The sequence below is a fragment of the Chanos chanos genome, chromosome 9 (genome assembly GCF_902362185.1).
Source record: "Chanos chanos chromosome 9, fChaCha1.1, whole genome shotgun sequence".
Classification (NCBI taxonomy): Eukaryota; Metazoa; Chordata; class Actinopteri; order Gonorynchiformes; family Chanidae; genus Chanos; species Chanos chanos.
In genome coordinates this window covers 5,901,338-5,918,729 of record NC_044503.1, presented here as the reverse complement: position 1 = coordinate 5,918,729, position 17,392 = coordinate 5,901,338, and the positions used below count along the sequence as shown (strand labels likewise).

The following is a 17,392-nucleotide window of genomic DNA, read 5'->3' as shown; positions in this document are numbered from 1 at the left end:
AGCTCATTTCCTTTGGGTTGGGCTAAAGAGTGAGGTCGCCTGTGATTTGTAAGAGGAGTGTTATTCATCCTCTGGTCTAAGCTGTGAGATATGGTTTGAATGGCCAGTGTGGGACACTGTGAGAATGCTGAGAAAGTGAGACAATACCTTACATTAAGTAACTAATACATCTGAACTTCAACTGAGAGGCTTTACATAAAGCCTAAATATTTCTATTTATTCACTTAATTGTTTGTTTATATGGGCTCATTATTTACACCCCTATCTAGTATTATAGATGTAATAGATTCATGCTGAAAATTAGATTAGATACATTACATTAATTGTATAAGTTTTGGGAAAGCTCGCAGTACATTCGCAAGGCTCCAAGCTATCTGGAAGTCAAAGCAATACAGCCTAAAAACCAAGATCCGACTGTACAACAGTAATGTCAAATCAGTTTTGCTGTATGGCTCAGAATGCTGGCGTGTGGTTGAGAGTGACATGAAAAAGATTCATGTATTCCACAACTGATGCCTTCGGAGGATATGTCGCATCTTCTGGCCACAAAAGATATCCAATGAAGACCTGTATAAAAACACAAACTGTCACAGTGTGGTGCTGGAAATTAAACACCGACGGCTCCAATGGCTTGGACATGTCCTTAGAATGGACCAGGACCGCATTCCTAAAGTAGCCCTGAGATGGACCCCACCTGGAAAGAGGAAACCAGGGAGGCCAAAAACAACCTGGCGGAAAACTGTGACTGAAAACGGCTAACTTAACTTGGGGCACAACATGCTGCACAGCATAGGACTAGATGGAGACAGATAGTCACAGCCTTATGTTCCGCAGGGAACGAAGAGGATTAAGTAAGTAACATCAATTGGAAACCTTTGTTTCAGAACCCTGTACGGTCACAGATTCAGAAATGGATGAGAACAATATAGATTTTAAATTTGGAGAGTGGAAAAACGCAAGGAGAGGACACAGCGTCACCCGAATAGTCCTGGTTTTCGACAGCAGTGCTTAGATGGTGTCATGACTCTGCCTTTCTGTGTCTAATTCTTACCACTCTGAAGGTTCTTGGCTGGAAACAAATGCTGAATGTTGAGTAGACAAAACTTGAACTATGAAACTACTCAATTTGTGTCCTAATTCTATTTCCTGTGATGTTTTTGCCTTCTGAATGTCTTGTAAGTGCTGATTACAATCTGTGAGCATAATTGCTTGATATTTGTAAGAAACTGTCATATGATAACACAGTTCATGGTCAACAGGACTGACGTGTATTGTCCTGAATAAATGGGTCTGTGGGACAATAAACTCATTACACAATGGCTGGTTGAAAAGCCAAGTGAAACAAGTGTTTCAGGTTTAATCAGATCCCAAGTCCAGTTTCATTCTTCTGGCTATATACACTGTACAGAAAATTAACTTGATGGCAAAAGAGCAGAACAAATGTACCATGTTTGGCATGCTTAAAAAGTGAGTAGATTGTTTATGGGACAGTTTAAATTGTTCAGCCACCAGTTATATCCACCACTACTCAGACAGTGGCAAATAAATAAATAACTAAATCAATAAAATAAAAATAAAAATAAAATTATAAGATAATAATTGTATTGGCCTTAGGTAAAGTTAACCAAGCACAACAAACTATTCAACACTGCAGTTTATTTACTGAAAGAAAAACATTCCAGTCCAGATATGTTAAAATAGATTTATTATATTTCATTCGCTTCACGGCAACAAAGTCTCCCCAGCTTTAAACGAGGCGGGTCCTCCGCTAGGAGAAAGGACTGTGGTAGCCGCGGTAAACAGAGAGGAGGAAGGAAAAAAAAAACCGTTCTTCAGTCAAAGTCCACTCCTCGTAACCCGTTTAGAACAAAAACAATTGCAGACCAAAAATTAACATAATAAGGAAAACGCAACCTTCAGATTATCCGACTTAACTTAGAATTTAAACTACAGAATTGAATGAAATACAATTCATTACAATGGCAATACATACACAGGCAACCCGGGCGCCAGAGGAAAATAGAAAATAAGACAAAAAAATCAAATAAATAGGCAATAAAACAATAATTATACTATTAACAATTAACAGTATAAACCCTCCCGGAAGAAATCCCTCCCGGTAGCCTAGGCTTTCAGCCTCCTATTTGGACGGTCAGCGACTTGACCGGGCAAGGGAGGTAAAACCACAAAATCAGACACACCGCTGCTGTGTCACCTGCTGAAAAAATCATAAAACAATTTAGAACCGAAATGTGAAGCAGAAACGTGAACACGGAACTTACGAATGTTTTTTTTTTTAAACGTCGCAGAAATGAACAAAAAGCCGCTCTCTCTAGAACACACAAAATCAGCTTGGCGCGTCCGGACAACACAGCAACCACGAGCGAACCAGGAGTGCTCAGGTGCGACATGACAGGTAGAGGAAGGAAGTGAGAGAGAGAGAGAGAGAGCGAGCGAGCGCAATGTTAGCGGTATTTATAAACAATGACCGTGACCCGTATGCAAACGCCATATTTAAAAAAAATATTTTATTATAGGTAGACATGGTTTAAAAATAATTTACTATAGGGAGATATGTTAAGTCTTATTTTCTTCTGCTGAAATCCACCTGTCAAACCCATAGATTTGCCTCAAAACAGCAGCTCTCAGTTCTCTCAGTTTGGTTAAATGGAGTTACAGACATTTTTATCAGAGAATGATAGACAAGATCCTTACACCACACTAAACACATGCTGCTGTTTACCTCGACAATGTCATCGTTTAAAACAAGGGCCTTAGATGGGCCAGGATTCACATCTCAAAAATGCACAGACTTTTGTCAGCACCACATATAGGCCTAACTGAAAATTAAAAAATGCTGCTTTGGGTGAAGTAGATTGCCTTGGATACACTGACGTAAGTGAGGTATGATGCAAGCCCCAAAAAACACCAAAGGCCAACAACCAAAATACAGGTCAATGGTTATGGGGAGAGATTGATTAGCACTGTAGATTTTTGTCCCATTTCCATCCCTACTTAACGGTTACATAGTGAAGTAGACAAGATATCTTGCAGCCAGTTTGTTGTACTGATTATGCAAGCTCTGTAAAAACTAGGCTTGGGAGAGGAGTGATATGGGGTGTGTGTCTCTGCGTTTCTTTATCTAAGATTAATTCACCGGGGAACAAAGAAAGATTTGAGAGACGATGTAACGAGTATGCTGGGCTTGTATTTAAAAAGAACTTTATTTTTCAGTTTTGTGTCAGACTGACTGCTTTGTGTGTTTTGCTTTTTTGCTTTCTGATTTTTTTTTTTTTTTTTTTTGAGTTGATATTCAAAATGTGGCTCAAATCCAGTACAAAGGGGCGTTTTATTTGTTTGTTCTCATGCTGCTATGCCAATGTAAAATTTAGGGATTTAAAAAAAAATGTCTGGAACACTTTTTAGGTTCAGTGGTCAACATCTGGTCTCCCTCTCTTTGCTTTGGAATCACATGTTTGTTTGCAATGATGCTCTAAAGTCCACCTCTGGGGTGAACACAAGAGAAATTCACAAAAATAACAGCACATAACGAGGAACACACAAAATTGCATCTAATGTTGCTCAGCTAAGTACAAACCAAGGGGAACATTTTTATAAAGGAGAAGGTCACTTCATACATGTCTCTCTACATACAGAACTGTATGTGTTTAGAGGCCCATTTCTGTAACGTTTTGAATGAATGTTATTTAGCTTTAAGTGGCCTTCTCATGGTCCACCTTCAGAAAAAAATACAGTTTTTCATAAATTAGAAGGTATATTATGTATTTTTCTGTGCAACATCGTGGCATGTTTGTAAAATCCTCTGAAATTTGTTGCTTTCTTGTTGTCCTGTAAGTGTTTTCACCTTTTTGATTTCTACGTTTTCACACTTTAATTGAAACTGTTCAGACACCATACATCACTGTGTACCACTTTGTGGCCAACTATATAATCTCAGTATGTTTTAGCCGTGTTAGACAACACTGCACTGTGATGTCACTTTTTAATAGTCTTCTTTGTCAGCATGGATATTAACAATATTTGGGCTCTCCTTAGTAGAGGCAATGTTAGAAAAAAAATAAACACTTTCATTGTTCCTCAAAAACAAGAAATAGCATGTTTTTGAACAAAGTTTTTATATGCAAACTTTGCAATATAGTATACTTCATTTCACCAGACAGATAAGGATAATACACTTCACCAGTGATGTGTAAAATAAGCAATTCCATTCTCAGGAATAAGTGTTAGTGCAAGAATGGGGATGATTTATAGTTGGTGGTTATGGATATATCAAAAGGCTGTAGGTAGTCCAGTCAGAACTAGTGAATGTCACAGACTGTACTTAGTTCAGGGGCTGCAAATGATCAGTCAGGTCTCTAATAACAGGTTGTTTAATAAGTGTGGTTCTGCAATAAAACAATACAGAACATAATATTTACATAAGCAGCATACAAAATTAGGAGGCAAAAGGGATTAATCATATTACACATCGAATAACACAAGTAGTATGCATTGCCTATTGCCAGATATCTGATCTACCTGATGATTACAATAATTTTCGACTCGTGGGAAGGATACAAGGCGGGCAATACTACGGTCTGTTTACATTATACCACGTATAATGTAAACAGACATCCCGTATATTGACTTAAACTGCGCATGCACAAACTACTAATATCGATCAAGACTAGTGACTAACAGTACAAATAATATATTTATGTTGCGAAATAACTGTATTACACACAATAATTGAGCACCGTAATGCAAGATTATAGTAATCACGACAGGCTTAAGCGTGAATTTAGAGGCTAGCGTTAAGACTGTGGTAGCGAGTACATTCACGTAACCGATGCTCTGTATACATTGTGTCAGTGAAAATACTCACTCGTAGTTGCACGCACCTAAACAACTTTGTCGCTTGACTACCTGACATTCGTGACTATGAAGTTATAGTCCTTCAAACTTGTTGTATGTTGCAACGAACGGTGTACAACTTTCCTCTAACGCGTATGCTGTTTAAAAAAAACCGAGGCAATACTGGGGGGCACATAGAGAGGGTCCGCTCTGCTTGATCCAGTGTAATCTCAATCACAAGGGATCAGCAGGGTCCACAGTTCAACTAAAATACCAGCCTTTCTTACAGTTAGGATATAATGGTCCGATCTCTGTCATCTTGTGCAATACCCGTTTAATCTCTAAGGGCTGGCCCTCACTGGCAAATATTAACTTTGTGAAATGTCCAGTTTGTTTAGCTGACCAGGTACCTCAGTTACATTCAGTCAAACAACTGTCTTGTTTGTAAATGACATAAAAAAAACAAAACAGAAATGAATTTGGGTTACCTTGTTTTCGTTCTTATTCTATGTGATCTCACTGATGCTTCACCAGCAGGCAAAGGTATGTAGTTGAATATTATTTCATAAAGGGATTTTTTAAAAATGAAAGTTTGGAATAGGGCATTGTCTTATTTTGACTTAACAAGAAATGACAGAACTCATCAAATTCGTTAGCATTCCTCCAGTTGTAACTACCATTACATCTAACTCTCCTGTTTGTAATAGACTGGTGCTACTAATACTGTCTTCGGCAACAAAACCACTGAATTTCGTTTTCTGATTTTTGTCTTCAAACGCTGACATTAAGTAGAACTTAAACATCACTAAAAAACAAACAGAATGCAATAATTTAGGATATTACAAATTCAAGGTAGGCTTATACTTAAATGCTGCATTTCCAGGAAAGCTTCAGCGACGTCCTGAAAATATCGCCCCAAATAACCGTTTATCTGCATTCAGCTGAAAATCTCTCATTTGTTGGAAACTGCTTAGGGACTTTGCAAAGAAAAAGTAAAATTTGCAGTTTAAATAATTCGTCGCACATCCCAGAAATGCGTAGAAAGAAAGACCACAGTAGCAAAGAAGTCATGTAGATACCATTGTTACCGGGACGATTTACAGAAAAAGGCAGCCTGCACACATGAAGAGGAAACCGTTGATATTAGGCTACAAGATGTTGCCTGCGTTCGCACCAATTCTACAGTAATATCGTCACCATCATCAAAATGTTATTGTGTTACATCTGCGTCATGCGACGCAGAAATTCTAGAATGCTTAGATTAATGAGAGCGTCTCATGTCCCTAAGCCCTCTCAGGAGGGTGACTGACACTGTATCATCTCATTCATTTATGAATTGGCTGTGCCGAAGGTCTTGATGGTGGTGTTGTCGTTGTTCTTCTTCTTTTTCTTCTGCGTCGTCCTTCATTTCTGTTTTCACTTATCACGTGGAACTTGAATGTCACAGTAAGGAGATTAATTTACTGTCGGTGCAGCAAGCCGAAAGAAGTGGATGGTGTCATTCTACCTACAAAGAACACTAATATATATGTATAAATACATACTCTGGCTACTATTATAAATGTAATTTTCATGTTTGATAGAACATGATACTTTTATTCACCAAGGTGTCACTAAATGGATTTAAATATATAGCCAAGATATTAATGTCACTGTAAATGTTGCAAATGGCTACTGCTCCTGGAAATGACTGATTTATAATGAATTATTCTCATAAAACTGCCAGCAGCCATTACTTTAGTGTTTTTATGAAATGCTAACAGGTTGTTAAAGACACCTTTGTATAAGGATGGGGGTTATACCAGAAAATATACATAAGTGTTTGATTTTATGTTATTGTATTACAATAATTCAAGCGGTTAACTTGTCTAATTGTCAGTTTCGTTGATACTTCTTCTGAAAGCCTCTTTGTGCATGCTATCATTATCAATCCTTAGTTAAGAGACTGCATTGCTCTCTGTGGTCGTTAGGCTAACTCGCATACATCACATACAGCTAAAGCCTTAGGTGTTTCAATTTTGAAATGATACCTGGGTTGTTGTTAGGAGCCTTGAGGGTTAATGTCGTCGGAGTATCCTGGCCTAAAAAGTCCAAATTTAAAAGTTAAAAGAATACCAAATCCACTGGAACGTTCGCCTCTGTTTCCCGAATTTGAAAGCACATCTGTATTCTGTACCACAGCGATGGGTTGGTCATCCAAATCGATTGATTCAATTACCCTCTCGGTAATCTTTTTTGCCTTGTCGCTGTCTCGAGGAAATTTCTCTCTCCTGTAAATGTATATCCTCCAATGTGTGTTGCTTCGGAACAGCATTTACCTGACTGAACTCACTGTATTCCGCTGAGTGTTTATTTTTTAGATGCCGTATCAAAGCGGTAGTAGCCTATTGAACGCAGCTCCTACCGCCTCGCGAAATGCTCCCATTACAAACATTACAAATGGCTGCTGGACTGCTTTCGTTTCCCAATTTATAATATTTCCACACTGCCGACATTTTCGCCGTGTCCTGCCACAATATATATATACAGGGCCGGCCTAGGCCTTTATGTGGCCCTAAGCAGAATTTGATTGGGGGCCCACTGCCTGAGATTTCGAGAATAAGGTCGTAATATTACGAGAATAAAGTCCTAACTGAGATACTATTACGAGAATAAAGTCATAACATTTAAAAAAATAACAAATGGGGGAAAAAACCTTAATATTACGAGAATAAAATCGTAAAAGTTAGAGTAAAAAACATATTTTTTAGGAAAATATATTACCAGCAACCAACAAAACGGGCGAGAGGACAGTCAATAGGAGCCTGAGCCTGCTTCTGGCAACTTCTATTTGTCTCAAGTGTCGTGCCATGCCACACATATCAGTCTAACTTTAGTTAATCATCTTATCGTTAAACTTTTCATAAATGCGGTTTTGCTTGTTTAGCAAACACAGGTTTACAGTTTCATTCCTCATTTTAAGGCAGGCGACAGGCTGCTGTTCTGATATTTCCCGTCTAAGATAACACGTAGCCAAAAATTACGACTTTACTTTCAATTTTATGACTTTTATCTCGTAAAATAACGACTGTATTCTTGGAATATTATTACTTCTTCTAGTAAAATTACGACGTGATTGTCGTAATAGCACGACGCAATTTTCGAAATCTCAGATTTTTTTCCCCTCAATGTGGCCCTAATATTCTATCGTAAGAAAAAACAATCAACTACAATTAAAATCAAATAAATAGAAGGATATGTCCTTATCTGTGACATTACTTTTTGGCTGCTTTTTCTCATGGATGCAGAGGAGACGACTGTAACGTCTGACTGACTGCACTTGCATCAAAATGCAGTTAAGGTCGGTTACAGTATGCATGCGCAGGGACGTGACACCAGCTCTGACAGAGGCAGCAGGAACTGATTAAACCAGTAGTATTAGCTAGCCAGCCCATTAGCATAATATTGCAACATTTCAAGCTTTCTTGTGGGACATTTCAAGCGCTCTTGTGGGCCCTCGGGTGACCACAGGGGCCTGAGCAGCCGCTTAGTTCGCTTATACATCGGACCTGCTCTGTGTGTGTGTGTGTATGTATATATACATGTTTGCCCTGAAATACAATACAATACTTTAGGATATTAAAAATTCAACGTAGGCTTATACTGTCAACGCTGTATTCCCGGGAAGGCTTAGGCCAGGGTTGGGCAAATCCGGTCGTGGAGGGCCATGGTCCTGCTGTTTTTCTTGTCAGCTAACTAAATACAATCGGTGATTGGCTGAAGAGCGTGCACACCTGTTGGCAAGGTGAAAATCAACAGGTAACTAAGAGGTGAAAACAAAAACCCGGCAGGTCACTGGCCCTCCAGGACCGGATTTGCCCACCCCTGGTTTAGGCGATGATTCAGGCTTGGATTAGCCATCGGAAGAGGCGGGCCTTTTCCTGGTGGGCCCCTGCCATTGGTCGGCCGCTGGCTGACATTGGTGAGCTGCAAAAGTACTTAGGACCTAATTAAAATTAAACTTAAACTTTCGTTCTTAAAAAAATTAATACTACTAGGTTTAATACTACTACATACACTACTTTTAACGATTTTTTTTGGGGGGGGGGGGGGTGTTCTACATGATCTTTTGGACTTCTCACCTGATCATTACGATCCAGTTAGCGAACACCCGCGTTTTGGAATTGGGAAGCTATTTCAGAACACACATAAGCTATGAGTCCGCAACGCAAGTAATCTCTGTTTGTTACAGCGGTGAGATATAGTCGTGGAATATTATTGTGGACATCAAGCTATCTAAAGATACATGTGATAACAGAGTAAAGACGCTTGAAATTGGTTAATTATTTGATCAGTTATGGCAAAACACAACAGCATTTAATCAGACTTGTTCGGGGGACGTTTTACAGCAACAGTAACAGTGCCAGTAGCTATGTACAGATCACGGATTAAGTGTCGTAATTATATGACTTTTATCCCTCACCTGTCCCACAACAAAGAGGAATGCCGCCGTGAACTATGCTTATCCAGGCTGTAACAGACAACTGTCACCTCCTGAATATCCTTCCAACAACAGTGCTTGAATTGTCATTCAGTCGACAACGTGTTTTCTGTCACTTTACATGAAAAAACAAAACAAAAAACGAACTGTCATAGAGAGGACGTTTGGAGTGCTGAAAATGCGCTTCAAATGTTTGGTTGTTAGATGCTTCATCTATTGCCTGGTATGTAAACGGGACGTCTTATTTGATTGAGGAAAAAGTCCAAGACTTTGTCCACCGAATATTTAATTTATTTTGGAAATTTTAAACCACAGAAAAGGAGGATACGCTTGCTTCGTCTTGGGGAGCTGTCTGCTGTGTGTGTGTATAGATGTATATATGTATATATATATATATATATGTATGTGTGTGTGCGTGTGGTGTGTGAACTCATTCAAAGGTATCTCTAACAACAACACACACACACACAAACTTGGATGATTATTCTTTGGAATTGCTTTCATAGTTTGCCCTGAGCAGCTTCCGGAGGTTGCAAATGCCACAGTCTCTCAAAACTCCTTGAAGAACACATACACTGAAGGGGATGAGTTGCGGTATATGTGCATGCCGGGCTTTACCCCTCAGGGACGGATCTCTTTCACCTGTGAAAGACAACAATGGATTAAAACCAACAGGGGGCACTGCTCACGTGAGTAAACAACTATGGCTTTACTAGTTCAGGCACTAGTTTATAGGGTACATGATTACAAAAATGAATGTATAACGGAACCTTTGTACAAACTTCTGGGAACCAGTTTATATTCTGTGTTCAACACTGAACAAGTAATGAGAAATGATAAAGATTATGACATCAGTGACAAAGATGAAATGAATGTTTTAGTAATCTTGTAATTCATAGCCAGGCGATGCGAACTTCCTGAAGACATCCCAAATGGCCAGTACAGAATTATACATGGCACAGACTTTGTTATTGGAGCAACCATCAAGTACACATGCAATGAAGGGTGAGTGATCTCATAACGTCACTATCTGTGCATTATAATCTAGAGCGTAGTGAACGTAGTTTAAAATATACATGAATTTCTTGCAGTTACAACATGATGAGCAGAGTGGACATCAGAACGTGCCTGATTGAAGGTTGGGATAACCGCTTACCTCAGTGTGAAGGTAATTTTAAAAATAACAGTTTTTGTTTTATTTCTTTGTTTCTCATCATATTTCAACAAATATTGTTTCTCTACTGCTCCATGTGCATGATTTTATTTAGATGCTGTTAATGTTACAGTGTTTTCATGCAAAATGTTTAATGGAAATTGTTATCAACTCAATAGCCTACTAATATAGAATCCAGAATCCTGGCCCTGATGCAAATATCAGAAAACTTCTGACTGTACAGTATGAATATTAAATGAATAATATGTACTCCAGACTAAATCATGTGAATTATAACTGGCTGCATCGGTTTCCAAAAGCTGCTGTTTGTTCAATGAATATATCTGACAAATTAACATATTTGAATTGGAAGGGTACGACCAAATATCATAACAATGACATCAATCATCATCATTGCCATCATCAGCATCATCATCAAAACAAACCACTTAGCAGTGTACATAAAATCAGTAACACCTGTCAAGTTGATCATTATATTCACAAAACAATATTCATAAAATGAGTTCCAGCTGCACACGCTCCTGCTGCACTAGCGCACCCCTCCTGAATGATTCTGTTTTCATTTTCCAGAGATACGTTGCTCTGTAGAAAAAACAGATGACCACCTGGTGATAAGTGGACAGCCGTACGATGATTCACCATTGAAGTATGGCCAGAGGTTACAATTTGATTGTGACGATCCTACGTTGGGGCTACGAGGGGCAACAGAGGTCTCGTGTTCAACAGGTGGAAAGTGGAGCAGCCCATTCCCTACATGTGAAGGTCCTTTGGTTTACATCTTCACTCATTCAACCACTGTTTCAATTTACATCTTCACTCATTCAACCACTGTTTCAATTTACATCTTCACTCATTCAACCACTGTTTCAGTTTACATCTTCAATCATTCAACCACTGTTTTAGTTTACATCTTCAATCATTCAACCACTGTTTCAGTTTACATCTTCACTCATTCAACCACTGTTTCAATTTACATCTTCACTCATTCAACCACTGTTTCAATTTACATCTTCACTCATTCAACCACTGTTTCAATTTACATCTTCACTCATTCAACCACTGTTTCAATTTACATCTTCAATCATTCAACCACTGTTTTAGTTTACATCTTCACTCATTAAACCACTGTTTTAGTTTACATCTTCACTCATTCAACCACTGTTTCAGTTTACATCTTCAATCATTCAACCACTGTTTCAATTTACATCTTCACTCATTCAACCACTGTTTTAGTTTACATCTTCACTCATTAAACCACTGTTTCAGTTTACATCTTCACTCATTCAACCACTGTTTCAATTTACATCTTCAATCATTCAACCACTGTTTTAGTTTACATCTTCACTCATTAAACCACTGTTTCAGTTTACATCTTCACTCATTCAACCACTGTTTCAGTTTACCTCTACATCTACTGTTTTAGTTAACATGACCAACATGCTTCACAGAATAAAAATGTTGAATGACTTGCGAAGTTAGGTGTCTTGGGAATGAAGTCTAATTAGATTAAGAGAGAGGAATCATTGCAGTTTTGGCACTGGTCCATGTTCCTTATAACAGGTGATTTCCTTCTGTTTCTTTCCAGAGGTTGTGTGTATACCTGAGAAAAGAAATAACGTTCGAATTTTGGGTGGATCCCAAAATGAAGCAAAACCTGGAGAAGCACGAAGTTTCTCTTGCAAAGACCCAAATATGATTCTGAGAGGAGAGGCAAAAGTTATCTGTACACGGAGTGGAAGATGGAATCACCCATTTCCCACATGTGAAGGTATCTCTTATTGTGGAGAAGAGAAAAAATTGCTGTTCTAAAATGAATTATTTAAAACATTTTGAAATAAGGTTAATGCAAGTGGTTGAATGCCTTTTGGTTTAACTAAAGAAAAAAGGCGCTGCAGTCTGCCACCGACTGCTGAGTCTGCAGATGTCATCGATTTTGTGAAAGACCAGTATGAGGATGGGGAAAGAGTGACATATAAATGCAAGACGTACTACAAAATCTCTGGAAATCCCTACATGACCTGCAGTGATGGCCAATGGACAGGAACAATAAGATGCATGAGTAAGTTCTGCTGCGCTTCTACCTTAACCTCATGGGTTTTACAATAAATGTCTGTTCTCAAATATGCAAGAGCATTACTTTAGTTTTTTCTGAGAATGATGGAGGGACTCCATTTAAATCAGATGTCTTAATGAAATCCAGATTGCTTTGGAGAACAGAGCTGCATATAAAAGAATTTGTTTTAACATGTGATATTTGAATGTAACATCTTTAATTAAGCAACTTGATTCAGAGACTTCAGGAGTAGGGACATACTGTCACCCACACAAATCTTCCTCTTCTGTCATTACTATAAAAGACATTTTATTCATAGAAACATATGTCTACTGAGCTGAAAACACTCTGTTTCAGAACCCTGTACAGTCACAACTGAGGAAATGGATAAGAATAAGATACACCTGGCCCATGGTCGCCAAAGAAAAATGTACTCAGAACATTTGGATTTTATCTCTTTCAAATGCAATTGGTGGAAATCTCTCCAGACAGGCAGTCCTGGCCTCCGACAGCAGTGTATTGACGGTGTTATGCCTTTGCCTCGTTGTGCCTAATTTTGGCCTTTCTTACACTGATTTAGATGAGTGTTCCTAAAGAAAACTCAGTAAAGAATCTACCCTTATTCATACGCATATGACTGTATTTTGCTCCATGTTGAAATAAATGAAATTACTTTAAATTCATGTGCATCCCTTATGTCATTTGTTGTCTGTGCTCTGTAAAAGTTATTTGTCCAAGCATAGAAACAACATCAGTAAAATGTGATCGTTAAAATTAGTCCAGGGCCTGCCCTAAATCCTACGGAAGTTTCCCTGATTAATTCTGACCTTCACTCACTTTGCAGTTAAACAAATGAATGTCCTGGGAGGAGCCACTACTATCTACTATATTTTTTTTCTTGTGACAGTGTTCCACAAAACAAACTATTCCAACCTTTTACTCTAGAAACATCTGTCAACCTGGCAACTTCAGTCGTCCCCTGTCTGGTGCTAGGCAGAGGGTGATGGGTCCCTCCTCATGAGTCATGGCTCCTTTCAAGCTTTCTGCTTATTATAGTTGAAGATTTTTCCACTACTGAGTGTTCATTGGCCTGAATGCCTAGTATTCTGTAAAGCGTCTGTGTTAAACTGTCTATGGTTAAGAGAAAGAAAAGATTTCTAAATAAAACTGAACGGAAATGAAAACAGTAATGTAACACGAAAATCTCATGAGTAAAATGACTTTGTAATTTTGCTCTTCCATATAACAGAGTTTCACTGAGTAAAGAAAAGCAGTTCTGTTAAACACTAACGTTCTTTCCGAAACTAGCAGTGGCTGGCTGACATTTCACGTCGCCAGATAACTGGAAAGCTGAAGCCAGAACATAAGGAAAATAAAAAAAAATCCTGTGCAAAACAGTATGTGCTTCATAAAGAAATTCAAGTTCTTCACATGGGCGGTCTGTAACGGTCTTGTCAGGAATACTGTGGGAGACTGGATGCATACACTGAACTTTTAGTCTAATGGAACAATCCAACGTTCAATGGCACAACAAAGATGACAGATTAGGAAGAGAAAAAAACAAGGACGTGTGTCTGTATTCTCAGAAAAACAAGGGAAAAAAACACTTCATAAGGAACTGAAAGAACTAAGTAGCACTTGTACAAAAATGAAAACAAGGCTAATGAACAGAGAACATGTTTAACCTGTGATTCAGTGATGGACTAATGAAACAAATGAAATAAAACGCAGACTAAACCAAAGAAAACAGTGACCTAGAAGACCAGCAGAGGGAAGAAGTAAGAATAGAGGCCTAACAGGTATATTTCATGTTTTTGGTCGTTTTGTTTTTGGATCGATACAGGATTTGTTTTGTTCATGTCACAATCAGAGACATTCAGTCAAAACTATACCATTACTTTGTAGTGGGTTGATCATGCGGTTGGTTGGCTGTTGACTTAGAGAATACAACTCTCGGAGCAAGAACTGGACATTGAGGAGGAGACTAATGATGTCTCTGTAAAGGAAAACAGACATTGGATATTATTTAGATGACTCAATAAATGCAAGATGGGAGGAGAGCATATAAAAAGCAAGATCCTCAGGTCACAGATACAGTTTGACCAGCTCACTCAGAGTCAGCTACATGTTTTCAAAACATGAAGTCAAATCTATTTCTTTTATTTTTTGTATGTGTCAGCGTGGATTGTTCATCTACAGACACAGGTAGGGAATTTTTTTTTCCTCTGAGACTGAAGAAAATGCTCCGGGATGATTTTTAAATTGCACTTTCAAGCTTTTAGTTCACTACATTGCACTACAGTTTGCAGATGACAGGAGCACATTTCACAGCAAAATACAGTTTTAAACATTATCCTTTTTAAAAGGAAAAGTATATGTACGCTATGTATGCAATGTGTGGAGAAAATGAATTATTACTATGATAGTACAGTGCTTTAAAATATAGATTGCAATACAGATTATCTGAATAAATTGTTGGGAAAATGCAGAAAGGTGCAGAAATCTTACGACAAGTTTTATGATTTGTGTTTATAAGCATCATAGAGATCCCATGTATACCCAGAGATGTTTTCTTAAGCAATGTATGAATAAGTATGGACTTACATTTAGCAACACAAAGATTGAAAACAAAGATTCCACTCAAAGGAAGAATACAACCTAAGATATTAGATGACAAAAATATACTTTTTTCTTGTTTGCAGTGAGTGAACAAGAGAGCAAAATCTTCTTGCAACCTGGACAGATTATAGCACTGATCTGTTCTCAAGGCTTCATTACTGTTAAAGATGGGCAGCATTTAAAGAAAGTTTTCTGTCATACCAATGGTGAGTGATAGCAGTATCTGAAAGTATCTGTTTTGTGAAAAAGTCACTGTCCACACAGTCCTGTTAAAAAATAGATTCATGCACCATAATACCCAAAAGAGGAAGCCAGTTCTTTACAAATTATTTAGTTCATTACACAATCATTTTCAAAGAAATATCTCTTGCATTGTTTGTTATTGATTTAAATGTGTCTGTTAAGGAGTTATACTGGAATCACGGCTAATCTTGCAGTCTGCTTCCTGCAGAAAAACATTTGTGAGAGATGTTTTTATGAAGGTACAGAGAAAAAAATAAATGTTGCTGTTATTTGGTTGCATATATTAACTCTGCTGCATTACAGACTCAGTACCTGTTTAAGTCTGTGTCTTTTTCCATTAGATTCAGCTGTGTCTTTTCTGACATGAAAGTGTCTTTTATTTCTCTTTACCTTTGTCTGTAAAGGAAACACTAATACTGACAGAGGAAAAGGTATTGTCTTTATTTTCCTGAAACTGAAAAGAAATGAACAGTGTAATTTTCCTGACTCTAATCTTAGAATTTTTTCAGGGCTTCCACTCGTAATAATATAGGCCGTAGTTTCAAGCCATTTATTTTTATTTGCCTGTATTGTTGCTTTTCATTTTTTTTGAAAGAGGATGTATTTTCCTACGTGGAAAGGGGTTCAGTGGTTGAAGGGTTTGGGAAAGGTCATTGCCATGGCGAGTTTCACCAAGTTAATCCCTGACAGACATACTTTCCAGGCTTTTTTTCCTCAACTGATCTAGAGACAGCTGGACAGTTAAAACAGAAATATAAATTGAAGATATTTTAAAACTGTACAGAAATTTCTTTTCACCTGATGCCGTGATGTCCCTGCATTCATAACTGATGGTTGATTGTTGATATATATGTGTTTGTGTGATCTGCCTGCCAGGAGAAAGGTAAGCAGCTTACTGATTTCTCCTCTCATATCCATGACTGCTGTTCTAAGATGTGTTTCGATCCCACTGCCCCTGCTGAATGCCTTTTTCCACCCCGTCCCACGGAGAAACTCCAGATTCAGTGAATAGAGGACAAAAATGATGTTCTTAGAAATGGTGTTCCGAAGACCAGAACATCTTAGATCTCTGAGTTCCAGACACCATTTACTTATACAAAGATAGAAATAGAGATAGAAATGGTAGTGGATCTATCGGAACTGTCTCTCCCAGTAAACTTGGGGGCAAGCTGTATTTCTCATGCAAACAGTCAACTGAAGATCTGAGAGCAGTAGATGTGGTTATTTGCTCATTAAATGGAAGGTAGAATCACACATTTCCCACCTATGAAGGTGAAGACACGCTTCTGATTGTTTTCATTCTCATAAAGAATCAAAGTTGAAACAAATGCACGAACAACACCAGCAAGTTGCAGCAGGTTATTATTATTTATTGACTGACAAGCTTAGGTGTTTTAGGGATGAGGTAAAATTAGATTAATAGAGAGGAACTGCGCTGTTTTGCCATTGTTCTGTGGTCGCATACCCGTGTCATTTTATTTGAATTATTTTGAATTATTATGAATGATGTTAAATTATTGATTGTAGCTGAATAAACGTATTACATTTGTACGCAGTGAAAAAATAAAAGAGGGAGAGAGAAATCTCTTATCTGCTTTCACAGAGTGCCCTAAGCAACTTCCAGGGGAGGAAAACACCAAAGTGTCTGAAAAGTCTGTGAAGAACACATATTCTGAGGGGGATGTGCTGCAGTACGTCTGTATGCCTGGCTACAAATCTGAGAGACCAATCTTTTACTCTTGTAAAGGCAGAGAATGGGTTAAATCCGAAGGAGGCAAATGTTCTCGTGCGTAGACATGTTTAATATCACTACTTGCCAGAACACACAGGCAGCCTCAGGGCACAGAGAAATATGAAGGTTTTCAGCTGGAATTTTTCAGATAGAACCGTTTATAAAAATGATTTGAACTGTCTCACATCAGACCCTGATAAGTTTGTAGTTACATTTCTGTATAAGGTGACCAGTGCA

The 17,392-nt window shown here is 38.1% G+C and overlaps 1 protein-coding gene and 1 long non-coding RNA gene across 2 annotated transcripts; both read left to right on the top strand.

Annotated features, from left to right (window-relative positions):
• Positions 1–5,263: 5,263 nt before the first annotated feature.
• On the top strand, positions 5,264–13,244 carry LOC115820626 (complement factor H). Its single transcript, XM_030784260.1, has 8 exons — positions 5,264–5,397; positions 9,841–10,023; positions 10,234–10,339; positions 10,426–10,502; positions 11,079–11,270; positions 12,094–12,276; positions 12,388–12,567; positions 12,919–13,244. The coding sequence occupies exons 1-8, from the start codon at positions 5,328–5,330 to the stop codon at positions 13,113–13,115; spliced, it is 1,188 nt and encodes a 395-aa protein (XP_030640120.1). The 5' UTR covers positions 5,264–5,327; the 3' UTR covers positions 13,116–13,244.
• A 1,435-nt stretch (positions 13,245–14,679) lies between these two features.
• Positions 14,680–17,051, top strand: LOC115820630 (uncharacterized). The gene is made up of 3 exons (XR_004025571.1): positions 14,680–14,766; positions 15,264–15,386; positions 17,027–17,051. It is a non-coding gene; the product is annotated as an uncharacterized LOC115820630 (long non-coding RNA).
• The last annotated feature ends 341 nt before the right edge of the window (positions 17,052–17,392 follow it).